The sequence below is a fragment of the Garra rufa genome, chromosome 7 (genome assembly GCF_049309525.1).
Source record: "Garra rufa chromosome 7, GarRuf1.0, whole genome shotgun sequence".
Lineage (NCBI taxonomy): Eukaryota > Metazoa > Chordata > Actinopteri > Cypriniformes > Cyprinidae > Garra > Garra rufa.
This window is the reverse complement of record NC_133367.1, coordinates 24,380,916-24,403,400: the sequence shown is the minus strand read 5'-3', so window position 1 is coordinate 24,403,400 and position 22,485 is coordinate 24,380,916. Positions and strand designations below refer to the sequence as shown.

Genomic DNA, 22,485 nt, shown 5'->3' with positions numbered 1-22,485 from the left:
GCAGCGCAGTAAGCACACCAGACACACTTTTGCAGAATTTTTTACAACTGTAATGAGAGCTAACCGGTGCTGAAACAGGGGGTTTCATAACCATTGCCCTGAAGACCTCCCACGCTTTGATTTCTCCACATGCTTGCCTAAAAAAACATTTCATTTGTAAGTCCATGAATGTTTTAAACCATTCAGGTTAAATGATATATGAAAGAAACGGGGGGGGGTGGTTATTCCTTATTCAAGAGGCTTCATTGGTTACAAATACATAAGCTTTATTTGGATGGATGAATGAACTGAACGAAGGTTTAAATTAACACCTCAGCCAGAATCTCATGATGTATTCACTTTGGCATACAATGTAAAGGAAATGTTATTATTATAATAGGCATTTGCTTTACTCTTCTAAAGAGTGTTTTTTTAATGAAGCTAAAATTAAAAATCATAATCAGAAGAAAAAACAGCATTCTGTTTGTCGTGTCATGTTGCCTAACTAGGCTATATGTTATAAATCTTCTGTGTGCAGCTGTGTTCATTTGTGTTGATTTCTCCACGAGATTGTCCTGACTCTTTTACTGTCAATACATTATCCGTTAATGATGTAAATTTCATCTGCGACAAGATGGCACTGTTTTCGACTCTCCTTATGCTGCGTTATAGACCTTTTTCCTGAGTAAACGATGAGCGCCGCCGTTACGATTTCTAACGTAAGATTGAATGCTTTTCTGTTCCGGTGTTGTGCCTTTTTTCGACCCCTGCCAAATTATCACTCCCTCTCGTTGAAAGCGCTACCCCTACGCTAACCCCACCCCTAATCCTAACCCCTTCCCCAACACCTAACCCTAAACCAACCAATACCAATACAAATAGCGTCCATCTGGTTTTTAATGTAGCTAACGTCGTGTCATCTACACTAAAGCAGGCACGTGCAGAGGGGGGGGGGGCGGAGGGTGCTCGAGCACCCGCCCCTTTTGCTTAGATGCCCAAAGTGCCCTTCTGTCAGAGAGCACCTGCAGGTCCTAAAAACTCCAAAATTTAGTTGTATCAAATTTGAGGCCATAAAAAGTTTGAAATATGTTAAATAGTATAAGAAGATACTTAATTCTAATTTAGGAGGTCGTAAATTTGGGACGATATCGTGAAAGGGCTGGATTAAACTTCAGTCAAACTTAAAGCGCCCCCTTGTGACAGAGAATGACTTTTTCTTTTCCACATTTTTTCAGCTCTTTATGGTCAAATTATTGCAATTATCGACCTACGTTGTTATGCAGCAAACACAGAGTTGTAAATGTGAAAAGTGAATTTGCCTTCTAAGAATATAAACAAATAAGACAGTAATATTTATGTTTTAAATAAATATAATAAATGATAAACTCGATTTATCCCTTTTAATGGAATAAAGGCTGAAATGCCATTGTATAAGATATTTTGTTTTGTTTTGTGTGAAGCTGTATCTGAAATTATAAATCATGCCATTTTATGCCTTAATATTCTACCGTACATTGTCAAATCCTACTCATACTGTTCATTTTACGTCTGCGACTCTTAAAAAGGGTCACAATTTGCCTTAAATTGATATTTAAAATATTTTAAACAGTGAAATTATATTCCTTCCTTAATATGTTTGTTTTATTTCTATACTCTATATATGCAGTAAAGCCTGTTGTCTACAATCTTACAATACAATACAATACAAAGTGAAAATATTACTGATTCTGTTGTTTGAGTCCTGAAACGCAATTTAAACTTCAAATAATGCATAATTTGTCTTATTAATGACATTGTTACTTGTTACATAAGTAACTGGATGCCTACAATGAGGTGATGGACCCGAGGGGCTCTTTAATGCCTTGTTTCAGATGCCCTTTTTATACTTTGAGCACCTGCCCCTTTAAAGGTCTCTGCACGGCCCTGCACTAAAGTGAGGCACTGACAAATGACGGTCATTGCGACATTGGCGCTATGGAGCCATGTGCTTTTAAAAAACATTTTAATAGGTTTAACATTAGTTTATTAGCTCGGAATATACCCTAATTTGACTAGAAACAATGCAGACCGGAAATGCAAAGCATTCTTTCAGTTAAGAGTCGGACTTACTTCTGTGTTCAGGAAAAACGTCTATAGTTTAATGTATTTTATGTAGTTTTAATGCATGTAGTTTTTTCCGCGCAAGATGAACACAGTCAAATTTACATGTTTTCATTTATTAACGGCCACGCCCATCTTTGTTTGCTGTGATATGACCTCAAAAAGCATCTTGTTATTTTAATTCAGCTACTACGTATCGATCTGCTGTTGGTCACGTGTTTCACTAGATTTGAAGGTCAGAGTTCACCAAACTTGAAGTTCGGAACGAGGCTACACGCCAAACTTTTCGCACCTGCTTGCTTTTCTAAAAGGAGGATTATAAAGAAAAGAAGAAAGACGCAGACTCAACTGCAAACGAGCAATTAGGCGATGCAGCTGTTACCATGAAAAGCGATGTGCTGCGATACAGTTTGATACCGCGACCGAGTATACTGGAGACTAGCAACTCATTGATTCATTTTCGCGAATGTAATGGAAAAAGGCCAACTGCTCCTGTCCCGTGGTGAGTAAGAAACTGGAAACTAGAGAACTGGAAACTACAGTTTCTTTCAGTTAAAACAGCCTAGCCTATAAATGATTTTTTTTTTATGTTGTATGCTTTGTTTGTGAATCCTGAGGATAGCGTAGTAGTAATAATAGAATATGTATTATATTAAAAATGAACACATTCAAAGTAACACAACAATAATAACAATACAGAAAACAATTAAGATCTGAGTTTAAAATAATATTGGTTAATCATTATAATAATATAACAAATACACAATAAAATAACTAGTTAAGTTGATCCATTAAATAATAATAATGTAATCTAAAATAACAAATAATAGAATATATAATAATAACATGAAAATAACTCAAATTATAATATTATACAATAAAAACAATATAAATGAACACAAAATAATATAAATTAATAGTATGAATATAGAAATTTTAAAAAATGCTAGTAATAACCAATAATAAACTCAGAGACTTGCCCGCACTGTAAAAAAAATCTGTATATAGTATACTCCTCTTAGTACGCTCTTTTTGTGTCTGTTGGTTTTAATGGCAAGATCGTTCTCACTTGGTCTGGATTTGTCCAGAGATTAACTTGGCAAATGTGTTTTATTACCAAACTGTTTTGAATCATTGTCTGGATATTACAATAAAGAAGGAAATTGTGTGTAATCGACTTTTACAGTTACAGGTTTTAAACAAAGACATGTTGCCTTTGTGTTCTTTGGCGTTTGATGTAGATTAATTTCCTGCATCAATCAAACCACAGGGAAAGTCACAGCAGCGTCAGCATATTATGTGAATATTGGGATATGTAATTACGTTTGACACAGATCCGTGATTAATTTTCTTTCTGTCTGCACTCTCACCAGTCAAAGTGTCTAATTTAATTCTGCTTTTATTTTGAATAAAAGACAGCTTCTCTACTACTTCAAACAGACATATTTACCGCAGAGCCGATTTAGTGACCTCAACTGTCCTTGGCCATTGGGAAAAATCCATAAAAAGGAAAGAAAGTCTGACTTTTTTTTTTCAAACTATCAATGCTTTTGAAATCTATCAAATTTGATCTACATGGTGGGCCATTTGTATGGACACACCTTAATAAAATGGGAATGGTTGGTGATATTAACGTCCTGTTTGTGGCACATTAGTATACTATTCAAGATACTAATGTGCCACAAACAGGACATTAATATCACCAACCATTCCCATTTTACTAAGGTGTATCCATATAAATGGCCCACCCTGTATATCTATCTATCTTTAAATAAACATCTTACAGATTCTGTGAGGAGCATGTAAGCTCATGAGCTGCATATAATGGCGCTTGGTTTAAAACAAAGCTGTCCCACAATGCCTCAGCCTACTTTTTTTTTTTTTTATCATATCAGGCAGCGGCTTGTCAGGGTTTAATATGACAGATATGTGTACAAAACATCTTATGCGCAAAGACAAAGGAGTTTGAAAGACTCCTCAAGAGAAGCACTTCTGACAATGTAAACAAGTCTGTGACAGCTTTTTTTTCACAGCGGGTCTGGCTTTCTCACATCTTCTCTTAGGCACAAACAGAGCGACTGATTTATCTTTCACTCACTGGTCGCTGAACAAATCAGTTTTAATTGAAACAATGACTTTTATTTAATTTTTTTTATCTGGACTTCTATACCTAGTGGAACGTAATTATTTCTTTGGCTTTTGAATATACACTATCAAAAGAGTGAAATGAATTTTTTTAGTGTTTAACATTCAAAGGAAGACTGCTTTTGTGTCTTGACACTGATATATTCATTTCACACCCTGCACAAAACATGCCCCATATGGAGTTGTTAACAATGGGATGAATGTGTGTGGAATATTAAGATGCTTAATTATATTCTAAATGAATTTTAAAAACGAACGAACAAAGCCAAAGACTGATTAACTGAACATATGCCTTCAAGAGTCTTCATTACACTTTAATCAAATAATAACTGATAATGGAGCAATAAATTGCCTTTCAACCCAGAAACAATGCAATCACTGACAACAGTGATAATGTAGCATGAGAAAACAATTGCGAATGGTATTATGACATCCTCAAATTAACCTGCAATCTATCTTAATTGAAACCATCCATATGTTCCACCCAGAAAAAAAAAAACACTTTACAGAAGTAAAAGGGGTTACAAATGTGGCTTAATGTTGATTTCAAACTAAAATTGCTTTTTTTGCCTGTATGGTAACTGTTTATCAGACAAAAACTTGTCAATTATCACACCATCTGCCATGTTCATAGGTATAGAAGCAGCCTTGAATATGACAATGCCCTCATAGTGCATGATTCATTGTTGATTCTCCTTAAAGTCTTTTTCGAGTTTCTTTTTTGAGCATCAGAACAGCAACGGTATCACCTGAGGCTCATGTTGCCATAGGAACTCCCTCAGGTGTGAGGCAGCAATGACAACTGCATCTCAGTGTTGCGATGGTGATGTGTCTCTTAGTTTAAACTTCTACGAGAAGTATCTTTGGTTAATCAGCTCACTATTTTATGTCATTTACATTACATTTTCAGATGGTTTCTGTTCACTTTCCTGATATGTCTATGTAAAAAGAGATGTTTTACTAGCTATATGTTATTTCAGAGAAATCCTGGATCAAAAACAAAATGCAAATGATTCATATTGTTTATAAAACTGCTTAACGTTTTAATATATTTTCTATTTGCTGTGTGTAGGAGCTTCATGCCCATCTAAAGCTTATGTTTTTGAGCTAAAAGGAAAAACTAATAACGGAGTTCCACCAGGTTTCTTGTTATTAAAAAACTCAACCAGCTGTGTAACCTGTTTAAATAGTTTTTGACTCGTTGTATAATTGTAAATACGATTGTGTCATAAAAAGGGGCAATGCAACAAGATTACCAAGCAATTTGTTCAGCAACACTGACTGAACACGAGAAATAAGACGGGATGCGTCGCAAACCAATCATAGACCACCTGAGAAAACATCTCAGCCAATCAGAAAACTTTACTCTGCTCGCGCTCTCGTACTGTTAACAGGCTAAAGCTGAGGAGCGTAAACAAAAACACACATAGGTCTGCAGTGTATTTTCACGACTTCCTTGATGGTACTCCAGGCGGTAGGTTTTTAAGATTTTCATCTGTAACTCAGAGGATTCTATTAAAGGAGATAATATCCCATACTTTTACAAACTCCTTTTTTCAAATATGATGTTATGTATACGATGGGGCGGAGCTTTTTGACGTGACGCTGCAAGCACCAACAAACTTGTGGCTGGTTAGTACAAGGGTTTTAATTAAGATGAAATAGATACGTTTGATTAAGTGTTTTATCTTTTTGTATCTGGTTAATATAAGACTATACATTAACTTTGTCGGCTTCATGAATGAATCGTTCATTGGAAGTCATCGTTCTTTTGAGTATTAATTAACCATAAGCACGAAATACTGACAAGCCAGCTAAGTCATTTCCGGTCTACTGTACTGTGCCGTAATATGAGCGTACTTTGTTCGTTTTCTCTACATAATCCATTTACAATAGAAGAAAAGTGTTGTTTGTCTGAGAGGACCAAACGTCCATGTATATACGGTTTCAAGAATGACAAATGCCAGTTTAAATAAATTTTCGAGTAAATCGGCTGAATATGCGCAAGTCGTTGCTATGATTGACAGTAATGACCGGACCAAACAAATGACAAGCTGATGTCAAAAAAAGAGCTTAAATGATTCAGAATAAATTCAGAGTAACAAAACTACAGCAGTAACAAGTATGTGTTGGTTAAATATAGGCTATTTAAAAGATTTTACAGTACAAGATAAAACTTAAAAAATGTAGTTATTAAATTTTATAAAATATTTTAAATTCCTATCGATTCATATTGAGTGCATTATTTAATTATTATACCATAAATATTTAACGTATTTGTAATGAACTATATATAAGTATTTAAATAATTCACCCTTATAGGCTGTTTGTGTGTGAACTTAATGACTTTCTGCACTTGCTATACTATATATATATATATATATATATATATATATATATATATATATATATACTTAAGGTCGGTAAAAGTACTACAATTTATTATACTAGTAATTTTATAATAAATCGAAAAGGTCTTGAAATATATAGGGAGTTTAAAAGGCAGCTGCATAATAAATAATCCTCTGCTGCCATCTATTGGTTATATGGGGTAATTCCATATTATTTTAGCCAAAAAATAGACGTTTTCCGTGAATTTTTTCCGATGCCGTTTTTATGAATGAAAAGTGAGTCCTTAAAGTACATTTTATTTTACAGCTGTAGAGTTAGAAAATAATAAAGGCTTTAAAATATTGCTAGATTTTAAAAATGTATTAATGACTATGAAGGCAAGTTAGTGATTATCAAGAAAATGATTTAGATGTCCTTGAAGAGAAGTGTCGCTAGCTAGCTAATGTTAGTGTAAACATGTTATGATAGTGTTTAGCTGGCAGCATTTAAATGTACAACTATGCAGATACGGACAGTACGGGATTGCCAGGCTGCGCATTTAAATTATATGTTGTTAAATAATATGAAACTGAATGTTCATGCCGCTATCATTGTTTATAATGTTGCAATTATAATTTTTCTCAGTTTCTGATAAGAACGAGGCAGTAGATGAGTCTCAAGAGTGTCCGTCTAATATATATCACATATAAAATGAGCTTCAGCGGAAGTTTACGAGCTGGCTTTTCTATATGTGGAAGTTCTAAAGAACGCTCCGTGCATAAGGTCAATTGAACAGGTTCACAAAACTGTTCTGAGCGATGCGAATCGAACTGAATCGATCCGAGTGGTTCTCGAGTCCACAACCAGCTGACTCATTAAACTCAGATACTCGGAAATGTGTTAATGTTTTAGAGCATGTATTACATCGGTTAAACAGGTTCACAAAACCGTTCTGGGGTGCGTTTCAACGACGTAACTCGCTGATTAACTTCCATAGTACGATGCATTGTTGTGGAAAAGAACTAGTCACGACTGTTTCCCGAACAAGGTCGCATCTCCGTAGTTTGAACCACATTAGTTCAACAACTTAGGGCCGTTGTTAATGACGTCACCGATTAATAACTTCTGCTATTTAACTTATTACAGATCTCAAAAATGCAGCTATATTGAACATGGCACCTAATGATTAATTTACTATTTTTTGTTCCCTGTCATTTCGCTTTATTTGATGTTTGATTCATCACGTATTCTCTCTTACATCATACTCCGGGGTTGTGCAAATGCGCACTACTCATAAACAACGCTTACAGAGGATGCACAAAAATACATAGATTAAAATGCATTTATATTTATATTCAATTGAAGATATAGATTGTACTGCATGTTAGCTTACTTATTGTGCCCAAGAGCAACATTTATTGAGAAACTAGCAAGAAACTATGCTTCTAACCACAGGTCGAGAGCTGTAGTTCTAACTACGTAAGTTTGCGACGCTGTTTGCGAATGTTCGTTTGAACTATGGTTTCAGGAAACACCGAATCGTTGAACTATGTTGGTAACGACGGAACTTGCGACCGTAGTTGGCTAACCATGCTTTTGGGAAACGCATCCCAGAGTGATGCGATCCAAACTGAATCAAAGCTAATTTGTTCGAAAGAGTTGATTCATAGAAATGATTTGCACTTTCTCATACTATGAATTATTCTATACTCACTCCTTAAATGTAATGTTATCAACACCACAGTTTAACAATAGAGCTACACATGCACAGATATGCAAATATACTCATTATAGGGTCTAGGTTAACTATTCAAATGAAAATATGTGACCCTGGACCACAAAACTAGTCTTATGTAGCATGGGTATATTTGTAGCAATAGCCAAAAATACATTGTATGGGTCAAAATTATAGATTTTTTTTTCTTTTATGCCAAAAATCATTAGGATATTAAGTAAAGATCATGTTCCATGTAGATATTTTGTAAATTTCCTACCATAAATATGTTGAAACTTAATTTTTGATTAGTAATATGTATTGCCAAGAACTTCATTTGGACAACTTTAAAGGTGATTTTCTCAATATTTGGATTTTTTTGCACCTTAGAGTCTAGATTTTCAAATAGTTGTATCTCAATCAAATATTGCCCTATCCTAACAAAGCCATATATAGTACATAGAAAGCTTATTTATTCAGTATAAATCTAAATTTCGAAAAATTTATCCTTATGACTGATTTTGTGGTCCAGTGTCACATTGTTCAGCATTTATTTTGAAGTACTAAAAATGTTTATTTCAGTTATGCATTACTCGCCCACTTGTGTGCATTTATATAATCACATTTTGCCTGAGGAAGTAAACAATCTCAGCTATGAGGAGCTAATAAGAAACTTTAATAGAAGAAAAGTGTTAGTTATTTAATTACCAAATTGTCATGGTAAATTAAGCAGAGTAACAGATTGACGCATCCTTGAGTAAACAAGCAGAGTGTCTGGATGACGCATTTTGTTTTGGTCTTGTGTGGCGGTCGGGGCACTCTGGTGGCACAGCGGCCAGCTGAATGCATTGTTAGACTAATTGAAGTGGAAACAAGAGGACCGAGACCCCCTGTAGGTTCTGTAGCAGGAACAAAACTACACAATCGTATAATTCAAGAATCCAAATGCAATGTCGACAGATAATGATGTGTCCAATTAAATGCCGCTGAAGCTGTTCCAGTATATGACTGCAGCCGCAATGTGTTGAAATGCCATGTTCCTCCAAATGCAGCTTAATTGCCACCCACTGGTTCTGTCAACAGGTGCCAACGGCTCTGAATCATAGTGGGGGAAGTGTGTTAAAGCTTTTCTGTGTTTCTCTCGTGGATTATGAGGGAATTCTCATCAGCCGCGTACACAGATGAGTTTCAAACAAATAGTATCAATCAAGTGGTTTAGAGGAGGGGCTTAAAATAAGAGGGCTTGGTGATGTCATTAAAAGGTGAAGTTGTTTCAGAGCTTGTGTTTGTATCTGTCTAGCTATCTATCTACAATCCGATAACTCCACTGCCTTGAGACTTCTCATATCCACACAGAATCACACTAATATGTGCATATCCAGAATACCCGACGAGAATATTTTTTTATGCCGTCCTCTATTTCTGATTTGACTTTCATGGCTCCCTCCGGATGCATTTATCAGCTGCGGGTTTGTAGTTAGCTGCACTAGAGCACTGCCGGCAGCTGCCCCATGTCTTTACAGTCCATTTTTTCATTTTTTACCCACATTAGGACTGACTGACACATAATCCCTTGGTGCAGCAGTGGCCTCCATTTTCTTGGCAAATAGCAGCGAGTTTAATACCACCCTCTGTCCAAAATAACAACTCACACAATTTTGCTTCTGTAATTGGGCTATTATCGTCATGGCGTGAGGGCTGTATTCTCAAGCAGTCCTACCGAGTCTTAACTTAAGAGGTTTTTCGGTGGCCAGCTATCAATTTGTTGTAGAACAGTTTGTCAGGGTTAGTTAGCTTTTTGAATACAATGGTAACATTTAGATTTAGAACATTTAGACCTAACTGATGTCACTGCTTTAGCCTAGTGGTTCTCAACCCCAGAAAACTTTTAAATGAGGTCTTGAGATAACATCAAATCATTCAAAATCAGACAAAACAAGCATTAAAATTAGCTAAAACAACAGCAAGGTATGTCAAAATAATTTTTAAAGGCTGTATCCTTAATTCCTAGCTAATTATCCTTGAACTATGAACTACTTGAAAAGTCATTGTGCACATATGGGACCTTGGAGTCAAAAAGGTGGCGATCCACTGCTTTATAGCTAACATGAATATAAATAAGCTTCAACTATGCTTGAACTTTAAGTGAACAAATATTCATGTTCAACAAACTTCCCTAACCCAGTGGTTCTCAAAGTGTCTTCTGCACCCCCTAGAGGTGATGTGAGAACCTCACCTAGTTGTCAGATCTCTAAAACAGAGGTCTTCAACCCTGCTGCTGGGGATCCTTTCCTGGAAAGTTTATTTCCAACCTGCTTCAGCACACCTGTATGCAATTTCCAAGCAGTCTTGAGTGGCTTGATTGGCTGCTTCAGGTGTGTTTGATTAGGGTTGTAGCTAAACTCTTCAGGATAGTGGGTCCCCAGGAACAGGGTTGAAGACTTCTGCACTAAAATGTATCGCAATGATGATAAACATAAGAACCAACGAGGTTTGCGTTCAATTTATTCTTCTGAAATGGCGCCAAAAAGCTGAAGGTTTTTTCGGAAAACAACTGTCTTAGGGTGTGTTCACACTTGTAGTTTGGTTCATTCGGAGTCCGGACCAAAAAGGAAAATGATACATTTGGTCCTGGTCCGCTTAGTGTTCATACTGCCATTTTTGACATCGAACCTCAAGATACCAAACCTAAAGGCATAATGATACATTCACAACCTAATTGGTTGGGTTGAATGATGTATATTTTGTGATGGAGCTCAACGAACACTCAAAACAAAAGGAAACAGTGCGTTCAACTTAAGTCGACTACACCTAATGCCGTCTGCTAGATTAAGCGTGCTCATTGTTGCGTGTATATGATTTTATTTTTTTATTTTTTTGTTGCTCCACGTTTGCCTTCTCTCTCATTTTTGTAGATCGTCGCATAGCGTCTCATCTTGTCGTTACTTCCTGTTTTTGGTTTGTTTAGAAGTATTTGGTCTTCACACCTGTCTTGTTTGGTTTGATTGAATCAAACTCAAGTTTGTTTCCCTCTTTGGTGCAGATCTTTTGGGCAGGTGTGAATACAGCAATCGCACTCGGGTGCGGACCAAACAACTGTACCAAGACCCAGCTGAAGAGATGGTCTCGGTCCGGTTCCAAACAAACTCTGGTACGGTTGAATGGATGAACCAATGAATGGATGATCTTAAGCACACCAAACCAAACCAAAAAAAAAAAAAAATCAACATTGTATTCGGTCTGGACCAAAGCAAGTGAACTAGCAGACTTTCCTGGTGTGAATACACCACATATTTTATTTGAACCACATTAGAGTTTGTTTAGAAGCAAACAGAGGGTGTGTTCACACATGTAGTTCAGTTCATTCGGTTCATTTGCTCCGGACCAAAAAGGAAAATGTTACATTTAGTCCTGGTCCACTTAGCGTTCACAGTGCCATTTTTGACAGTGAACCTAACAATACCGAACCTAAAGTGATGCGTTCACAACCTCCAAACTAAATGAAAACGTGCATTCGTCTTTTTAGCTGTCTCTGTCCGCTTGTTTGGTGCGCACCAGGGTTTGGATGGCAGCGTTCACACTTACTCAAATGAACCGCACTAACAGAGCTATCACATTTGAGTTCGTTTTAATCGAACTAAACATGACAAGTGTGAGCACATCCTTAAACAGTGGTAGTTTTTATTTGTCTTAAAATGTAATTTAAAGATCAAATTCTAATATTCTAGTTCATTTTACCTTAGTTAACAAGTAATTCAAGTTGGCAATCTGCAGTATGCCAGAAATAAAAACGCACTGCATTGTGTAAGATTCAGAAAAGATTTCATGACACAAAGCTATCATATGGCTTCAGAAGACTTGAAGTATAGCACACAAGTCATTTGACCTACTTTTATGGTGCCTTTTTGTGATTTTGCAGCTTGAAAGTCTCATTCACTCATATGAACGAGGGGAAGTGAAAGATGTCATTTTTTTAAAGCAGCTACATCAAACATGTATTCATTCATTATTTAGATACATAGCACCTTACAAATTAACTGGCAAGATATAAACAATAATTTACTGACTGAAAGGAATTGCTTTGACAGACTTGTAACCATTTACTTCAGCGTTGACAGGTAAAAAATATGCGATTATATGTTTGTGTTTCTATCTGGCACAGAAAGATCTACCGTGTCACTGAAGCAATAAGAAGCTGTCAGGTGTATTTACTGAGATCTTTTTTTTTTTTTTTTGAGACATGTCTTTGTGCTATATTTGTCGACTGTGCTAATCTAACAGTAGCTATAGCAACATGCTAAAATTGTAGCCCTGGGTATACGTTGTCATAAAACATTTCTTATAATTCACCCAAGGCACACAGTGTTTTACTTATTGTTATTGAAATACTCTGTATGGCTGAGCTTTGATTTTTGGATTTAAATAGAAAGCCCTCAGAGATTTGGAGTGGGTTAACAGCTGCTAATAATTTAAAAACAGAAGACGAAACTTTGCTAAATTTGCATTTGATTATGACAACTTTATTCAAATGAGCCGCCTCCAATTCTAGATTTGTAGAGGAAGAAGACAAGCTGCCTTTCATCATCATGTTGAACTGACAAGATAAGAGTTCAGAGCCTTAAAACAGAATAATCTTACTGAAAAACATGATTGGGATTTGCACCCCACTTTGGGGATGTCTTGGCTTTTAGCAAACTGTTGAAACTTTGCGCAAAAAGAACAAAGAATGATGGAGTGAAGACTAGATTTTCTCAAGTTGTTGTACTGGCATAGTGCTAGAGTGGTTGCCAGGGTGCTGTTATAGAGTTGCTAGGGTGTTATGAGATCATAAACGGTTTTTAGGGTGTACTAGCCATGTACTAACCATTGCCGGGGTTTTGGGTGGTCACTAGGTGCATTTCTAGGTGGCACTGCATCAGTAAGAAAGAAAAACAATATCAGATATCAACAAAAACATTGTTTTAATAACAAAATATCATTCATTTGGTTTTCATAAAACATCAAAACAATAATATATGAAGCATAATTCCATCAAATATAAAACATTCAATTTGTGATTAGTTAAAGGGGACATCAGATGCCCGTTCTCCACACGTTGGTATGATTCTTCATGAAATGTCCATAACATACCTTAAAATTCCTCAATGGTCGTGTAAAACAACACCCTTTGTAACTTATCAAAAACAGCTCTGTTCACAGCAACTCGTTTTGTGCATGGCTCTTTAAATGCTAATGAGCTCTGCTCACCCCACCTCCTCTTGCGTCTTTTGTGTATTTGGTGACGTGTTACCATCAAAAACAAAACTATCATGTCTCTTCTGTCGCCGATAGCCTAGTGGGCAGTGCGCCAACATGTAACGTCGTTGCATTACGTGCATCCCGAGTTCGAATCCCTTTTTGAGGATCTTTCTAGATCCCACCCCCTCTCTTTTTCTCTTCGCATTTTGTCTACTCTACACTGTCTATCCACCTTATTTTTCAATGCGGAAGTAAGCCGTTTTCTGTGAATGTGCAAGACTTCCGGTTCTTGATTCGCTGTAGGGAAATAGTGAGAATTCGCTTTAGGGAAATAGTGAGAATAACAACGTGCAGTAAACGGTAAAACGGTTTGCAGCACAAACCTGTGTGTACATAATTAAAATAGTACATTAAAATAATATGGTAAGACACACCAGTTTGCAATATCAAGCAGCAAAACGACTGTTTTATACAGCTAAAAATAGCTGGACACAGATGAGACCGGAAGCCAGACACATTAAATTTACAAATGGCCACGCCCACTTTTATGGAAAAAATAAGGTAGATAGTGTGGAGCAAATGGCAGACAGCATACAACTGGCTGAGAATGGAAATATGCTAATACGGGACAGTTTGTCATTGGCTGTGGGCGGGGCTTGAGCAGTATGACATCATACCACTCAGAAAATTAAAATGGCTTGATAATTGAGACTGTTTGGGTTTTTGGGAATTAAAAAAAAAAGATTTTTTATCATTGTAGGGTGGTTGTGTTCAGACACATTTATATGCAAACACCATCTAAAAGTGAATTTTGCATCTGATGTCCCCTTTAAGAGAAATAAAATGTAGTAGGACTTTCAAAACACAACTTTTCACCATAGTTATTAAATGACTGCAAAGATATGATGATTAAATACTGCAAAGAACATGATGATTTACCACATTTTTAACACCCTACCAGAAGAAACGAAAATAGATGATATATTCGCAGCTGTCTGTGATTGTACAATCATAGGGTCACTGAGAGTTCTTTCAAGTGTGATTTGCTTGTCATTCCACTTGTTAATTAATGTTGTTTATGAACGACTACATTCCAGAGTTAAAGACTTTTTCTGAAAATGAACGGACCCCAGATCCACAGCTGCCTTTGTGTCTTCATTTCACAAACATTTGTCATCTCATCAACATCTTTAATCACACTTTTTTTTTTACTGAAACTGGGTGCACACTCTATGCATTTTGCCACTTTTTTGTTTTCAGAGACTCACCCAGTCTTTTTTTTTTTTTTTTCAAGGCAAAATTCATGTGATTAGTTCTGAAACTGACAATGGTATGTGGACTGCACTGCAAAAATATTTTAATCAGTATTTTGTCTAAAAAACTAAAGTGTGGCATTAACCCATTTGCAAAAATGTTCTTTTTTAAAGCATAAATCTAACAAAATGCAGTATGTTTATGTATACAAACAAGAAAAAGCAATTTACCAGTATGGTAAAAAAAAAAAAAAAAATTCTAAATACAAAATGTAAATCCATCTTGTTTTAGGGATGTTTAGTTATTTATACTGTGGAATAATAGACACATACTGAAGAAAATGATTAAGTAGTGTTTTAAAATGTGACCCTGGACTACACAACCGGTCACAAGTAGCATAGGTATATTTGTAGCAATAGCCAAAAATACAAATGGATTTGGGTCAAAATTATTGATTTTTCTTTTATGCCAAAAATCATTAGGATTTTAAGTAAAGATCATGTTTCATGAAGCTGTTTTGTAAACTTCCTAACTTTAAAGGCGATTTTCTCAATATTAAGATTTTTTTTGCCCCCTCAATTTCCAGATTTTCAAAGAGTTGTATCTCGACAAAATATTGTACTATCCTAACAAACCATACATCAATGTAAAGCTTATTTATTCTTTCAGATGATGTGTAAATCTCAGTTTCAAAAAATTTACCCTTATGACTGGTTTTGTGGTCCAGGATCACAAATGTGTTTTAAAACTAGTCAGAGCAGTCCAGTCTGGCATGTATCCAATCATTAACATCGTCATACTATGTGATAAGAAACAATATTAAAGTAGTAAATCATACAGTGTACACCCGCATTAACATTAGAACAAAAAAATCTCAGAGCAGTTAATGTTGTGCATTGCTCAGTGTGAACATTCCCCCTTTCGTCATGTTTCCTCAAGTTCAGGCTCTTCTGGAAGTGTGGTGAGATCTTGTATGACTACCTGTGGAGTTGGCATAGTGACAGGCATTGGCATTGACATGGGCATTACGACTGGCACTGCCCCTCGTGAACTTTGTGGCACTGCGTCCCTCTGTAGTTCCGGAGCAAGAGCAGGTGCTGGTGCCTCCTGCAGGTGTCTCCTGTACTGCACGAAGCTGCACGTTTTTAAGACAATGGCGATGACGTTCTTACCCATGAGTATTCCAGACACTCGGATGTCCCTATAAAACACCATATTTCCTCCCCGTATAAAAATCGTAATAAAGTTAATGGCGACCAAACTGAGAATGGGATACAGCAACATCTTGTGCGGCACGATGTTCACGCCTTGCATGCTAATTTCGCTTAGCGACACACAGGGAAGTATCAGAAGTAGTATGTAGCAGTAGAAAAAAGTAAGGCCCTCCACCCATAGAGGGAGCCCTTTTCTTTGAGGTTCCCATAGGCTGGCCTGAATGTCCAAGATGTCGAGAAGATCAACCACAACCCAGAACAGCCGACTCCTCAACTCCTCTCTCTTCTTGATCGGGCGGACATATTCCATGTGGTCGATGGCTGCCAGCGTTACGTAAAGTCCTGGCACAAACACGGAAAGCAGCACCGTCAAAGCCTTGCAGGTAAGAGCGTCCGCTCTTTCACCTTCAGCCTTGTAGTTCTGATAGACGAAGTATACCTTGATTTCCAGCACAAAGATGTAGAAGAACCAGAGGATCATGGCATAGCCACGTTTAGCAGTTCGAACCTCAGCGCCGACCCATACTGCAATGTACCGCAGCACGATGAGAAAGCACACGTCCCCTACCATCACCATGATGCAGACGCCCACCTTCCTTGGACCTTGATTCTGCTCCACAAGGTAGGCGTCCAGCAGTGCCATGCTGCTCATGATCAGCACACATGAAAGGCAAACATGTGGCTTGTTAGAAGGGGGCGGTGGAACCATGTTGACTATGAGGGACAAGATGAGAACGATTGGTGGTTGAATGTTCAGTCAAACAGAGTTTTGTAGACCCATATGAGTTGCCTTAACTGTTTATCCCAAAGGCACAGCAGTCAAGGAAACAGTAGTTCATCTAAATCTGCTTAATAGCTGCACAGCAACCTGTTCCTCAAAATGGGAGAAAGAGATAATGAGGCAGCAAGACAAAAAAGATCAAGAATGAGCCACACTTGATGTTTCTAAATTCAGCCAAAAGCAAGCAACCTAATGCACAGGATGTGCTCCGTAGTAGCTCACAGCAAACCTGTTACCGCTGTTAGTCATTAGTCCTCTCGCCTTAACTCACTCCCACAGTTCTCCGAGTGAACGTTGGCAACCTATGCATACTGATCGCAGCCGCTTCGGTTTTCATTAATCGTTAATTGCATCGTTCATAGCCAGAGTCTTAAATATTTTAGTCCTCCCGGTCTGTAAGCACAACCACCGGCTCTTATTTTCCAAGGAAGAGTCTCACAGCTTAAAAAGCGAGAGGGGAAGGCGAAATAAGCCACATGCTCTCTGAAAGAGTGGGTCAGGAATGATCGGCTGTGATAAATTTCTCATTTTATGCCAGAAGTGAATTCGTTCCCAGCACTAATCCTCAGAGTGCCACACACAAGACTAGAGCTGACATGCTTCTCCTGTGAGGTTCATCATTCCAGACTGCACTGAATAGTAAGTCTGCATGTGGTTTACGTATGCATGTTTTCTCAGAAAAATTGCAGCAGAAGATGTCTTTGAAGCCTCCGAAGTCTCAAATCCGATCTAATCCTCAGATCTCTCCCTCCCACCAAAAATCGATGTTGGTTTTGAAAGGTAAAGTATTTAAAAGTAAGTTTATCTCTAAGAAAATGACCTCTTTTCTGAAGGATTAAAAGCACGGCACTCCTCCACAGTAACAATCCTGCGCCTCCTGTGGATTGAATCACTTTATTCTCATCTCCTCTCTGGTATCGACGCCAAAGAAGTCAATAAGTTTCCACTTGTCCTCACCTCCGAAATCTCTGCAGCAATCTCAGTCTTCCTCCTTTCATCCTCTCAAACTCCAGAGCAACGTGCTGTGCACAGCCTGTGGCTCCGCAACATAGTCTGGTTGGATTTCACCCTCCTCCTGCTGTTTTTCTCTTCTCTCCTCCCTCTCTCTGCTCCCCTCCACTTATGCGCAGTCAGGCGTTGGGTGTCAAAGAGGGACGCTCAGCAACAGCTACAGATAAAGACCGCGTGAAGCTTTCATTTGATCAGAGCTGCGCTGTCACAACTAGACCAAGGGTCTACATACAGTAGCTCTCTTAGGGATTCCCTTTATCAGACCTTCGGTTCCTTAGAAGTTCCGCTTCAAATCGTGAGCTGTGCAGTGGTCCAGGGGTCTTTGATCTGACAAAGGAAATCTCAGAGAAACTGCGACTGAAACAATAAAGAGAGTGAGTAAAGGTTTCCACAATGCAGAAGCAAACACTGAGAGCATCAGGACAAAGATGGTTGGTCTTGATGGTAGTCCTCATTTGTGAAAAGTCTTGCAAGATTCAAGAATTTAAAAAAAGGTAAAAACAGTACTATTGTGAATTATTACAATTTTAAAAATCTGTTTTCTATTCTATTCTATTTTCATATTTCATATTTTTTTCTGATCTGTCTTTCTTTCTTTAGTCGCAAAGAAATGACATTTTTTGTGGAAAACATTCCAGGATTTTTCTCCATATAGTGGACTTCAATGGTGGCCAACGGTTTGAAGGTTCAAATTGCATTTTTAGTGCAGCTTCAAAGGACTCTACACAATCTCAGCTGAGAAATAAGAGTCTTATCTAGTAAAACGATATTTATTTTCTTAAAAAAAAAACAATTTATACACTTTTTAACCACAAATACTCTTCTTGCGCTAGCTCTGTGATACGCATGTGTTCTTAATCTGTGCACTCTGGTTCAAAAAGTTAGAGTAGGTGAAAAACTCAAACTCCTACAACTTTAAAATCGCCCATTATTGTTGTTTGACTTTTTTTTGTAAAGAGCGTTCGACTTTCTTTGCACGTTTGCTTTTTTTAACACTGGGTCGGTACATCACACGTGACCTTTCCAATGTGACTGTGTAATGTGTGAAGTTGAGGATTTGTGATTAAAAAGAATAGAAATTTGTCTTTTACTTAGAAAATGACTGATAGTTTTGCTAGCTAAGACCCTTATTTCTCTGCTGGGATTGTGTATAGTCCTTTGAAGCTGCATTGAATCTGCAATTTGGACCTTCAACCCATTGGCCACCATTGCAGTCCACTATTTGGAGAAAAATCCTGGAATGTTTTCCTCAAAAACTTTAATTACATGAACATCTTGGATGACATGAGGTGAGGTAATTATCAGAAAACTTTCATTCTGGAAGTAAACTTCTTTAATATTTTCGGTGGAAACCATAATACATTTTTGCCAGGGTTCTTGAAAAAAGTTCAAAAGGACAGCATTTTTTTTAAAACATTTTTTAAAATTACAAATGTCTTTCCTGTCACTTTTGATAAATTTAATGTGCCCTTTTGCGGAAATACAATGTGAAGTATTATTTAAAGTATTGAATTGAAATGAGTGAAATATGAATTTAAATTATTTAAAACATTAATATTAAAATACTATTAATTTTAATACATTATTAGCGTCAACCAAAGTTAAAGTTCAGCTAAATGTTTAATTGTCTGTCTCAGTGAAATGTATATTGTACAATAAATGCTTTACTACTTTCAGCAGATTTTTACGTGAAAAATTAGAATGTATGTAGTTTATAAATACATTTAGAATTATATATAGTCATATATATATATATATATATATATATATATGTATATATATATATATATATATATATATATATATATGTATATATATATATATATATATATATATATATATGTATATATATATATATATATGAAACTTCTGCAATGTGTTTTTAAGCTAGTGAAAAATGCGTCTGACACAGAAATGATGCTTAAAATGCAGCTTTTCAGATCACGCCATTTTTCAGAGCTCTCGTTATACGTATGTTGATGTATGTGCTTACTGGGGGTTCTCCAGAGTGAAAAGGAAACTGCATGCAAGCTATAATGGAAATGGGGAAAAAGAGGTAAAAATTTGTTTGATTCCAGGGCTGGGGGCAAAGCTTTCATTTATGAACTAACAAGGAAGAACAAAAAATTCTGATGGAGATTTAAGCATGCAATGAGGAAGAAAAAAGTGTAACAAGATTTCCTTAGGCTACAGAAAAAAACCTGCACATTTAAACTCCACCGAACCAAACCTGAACTGCAAAACTACAGGTGTTTTAGAGCAAATTTAGAACCAAACTAAGCTTTTCATGCCTTTTTGTCATCTTGGAGCTCATCTGTATGCAAATGCATTCCTAAATGTTGACGAAATCAGCTATATGCATTTAAAATGAACATTCTTACTCATACCACATGCTGGGTATGGCTGATTAGATCAGCGATTATTCATAAACCTTCAAATCAAATCACCCCAATGATCGACAATGAATTAAAAATGCACAGAGACTTTGTTGTTAATTATAAAGCGTATTACTTATAAATGTTCTCCCATCTTAGATTACCCGAGCGTTAGACGGTCATGAATATTGGACAAGAATCCAGACCATTAGTTCCAACAACGAGAGGCCAATCTCTCGCCTTTGTTAATTGGATGTGTTTGATCACTTTCCCTGCCCCCTTCAGAAAAGCACCAGACATCAATCTAAATGTGCCACCGAGAGCTATTACAGTAGACCGAATCATCTGATGGATGGTAGTTTCTACCGTCGATGTGTCAAAATGTGCATCCATCCACAAGCACCATGAGACAGAGACTCAGATGAGTACATGCCCATAAATGACCATTAATAAATGATTCAACAGAGTGAGACGAACTTAAGAAGAATCTGTTCAGAGTGGCATACTAATGCACTGCTGTTTTTAGTTTTAAAAAAAAAAGCAAATAGTATGTAAAACAGGCACCGCATACACTGACAAGCATTTTAAACATTTGGCCAAAAGTTTTGAGAATGACACAAATATTAGTTTTCACAAAGTTTGCTGCTCAACTGCTTTTAGATCTTTGTTTCAGTTGTTTCTGTGATGTACTGAAATATAATTACAAGCACTTCATACGTTTCAAAGGCTTTTAACGACAATTACATGACATTTATGCAAAGAGTCAGTATTTGCAGTGTTGGCCCTTCTTTTTCAGGACCTCTGCAATTCGACTGGGCATGCTCTCAATCAACTTCTGGGCCAAATCCTGACTGATAGCAACCCATTCTTGGAGAATCACTTCTTGGAGTTTGTCAGAATTAGTGGGTTTTTGTTTGTCCACCCGCCTCTTGAGGATTGACCACAAGTTCTCAATGGGATTAAGATCTGGGGAGTTTGGTCCCCGAGCCACTTAGTTATCACTTTTGCCTTATGGCACGGTGCTCCATCGTGCTGGAAAATGCATTGTTCTTCACCAAACTGTTGTTGGATTGTTGGAAGAAGTTGCTGTTGGAGGGTGTTTTGGTACCATTCTTTATTCATGGCTGTGTTTTTGGGCAAAATTGTGAGTGAGCCCACTCCCTTGGATGAGAAGCAACCCCACACATGAATGGTCTCAGGATGCTCTACTGTTTGCATGACACAGGACTGATGGTAGCGCTCACCTTTTCTTCTCCGGACAAGCTTTTTTCCAGATGCCCCAAACAATCGGAAAGAGGCTTCATCGGAGAATATGACTTTGCCCCAGTCCTCAGCAGTCCATTCGCCATACTTTTTGCAGAAGATCAATCTGTCCCTGATGTTTTTTCTTTGGAGAGAAGTGGCTTCTTTGCTGCCCTTCTTGACACCAGGCCATCTTCCAAAAGTCTTGGCCTCACTGTGCGTGCAGATGCGCTCACACCTGCCTGCTGCCATTCCTGAGCAAGCTCTGCACTGGTGGCACTCCGATCCCACAGCTCTTTAGGAGACAATCCTGGAGCTTGCTGGACTTTCTTGGACGCCCTGAAGCCTTCTTAACAATGCAGTGGAAAGTTTTTTTTTCGGGATTAAGTTAATTTTCATGGCAAAGAAGGACTATGCAATTCATCTGATCACTTTTCATAACATTCTGGAGTATATGCAAATTGCTTTTATAAAAACTTAAAGGAACCGTATGTAGGATTGTGGCCAAAACTGGTACTGCAATCACTTTCAAAATACTGTAGAACGGTGTATCCCCTCCCGCTCCCCCCTGACTCGAGGTTGCCAGCTAAGCTGCAGGAGTAGGCTGCTAGTGCTACAAGGAGCTTCCAATGGCAAGTGACGAGTCCTACACAGTAATTTGTTTTTCTTCTGTTAATTATGTTTATGCTTCACAAGAGATGTTTTGCGAAGTAATTATGTGTCGCAAAAATTTACAGATGGCGATTAGCCAAATATTTCGCAATGTACTGTAATACCACAGTTCAGTCGGAACATAGATTGTTTTCATACCCTGCTAGTGGTGCGATATAAAGCTTTTTATGAACGCATTTAGCACTGCCGACCGTGGAAAATCCACTGTGTACGGAAGCAAAGTTAGCCAAACATAGATGAATCTTACCTGTCCAGGGGAAAATTAGCAACGTTGGCGTCTATCTTGAAATTCTTCTCCGTTTTCAGCCGTCTCCATCTTTCAAAGGCATCTCCTATACCAATCCTTGTTTTATTTCGGACTTTGTCGCGACGTATTTCGGATTCATAACGAGGTCTTTTAGGTTTCGTAACGTTATACATGTTTTATCT

The 22,485-nt window shown here is 37.3% G+C and overlaps 2 protein-coding genes across 2 annotated transcripts in view; one reads left to right on the top strand and one right to left on the bottom strand.

Moving 5' to 3' along the window:
* LOC141338054 (ankyrin repeat and MYND domain-containing protein 1-like) overlaps nucleotides 1-22,485 on the top strand; it is a 115,606-nt gene that overhangs the window by 61,695 nt on the left and 31,426 nt on the right. The window lies entirely within an intron of this gene.
* LOC141338282 (transmembrane protein 121-like) lies at nucleotides 13,343-17,733 on the bottom strand. Its single transcript, XM_073843825.1, has one exon. It carries the CDS (start codon nucleotides 16,682-16,684, stop codon nucleotides 15,686-15,688), a length of 999 nt encoding a protein of 332 aa, XP_073699926.1. The 5' UTR covers nucleotides 16,685-17,733; the 3' UTR covers nucleotides 13,343-15,685.

Coding starts and splice junctions, on each gene's coding strand:
- LOC141338282 (XM_073843825.1), bottom strand. CDS start 16,684: ATGGTTCCACCGCCCCCTTCTAACAAGCCACATGTTTGCCTTTCATGT.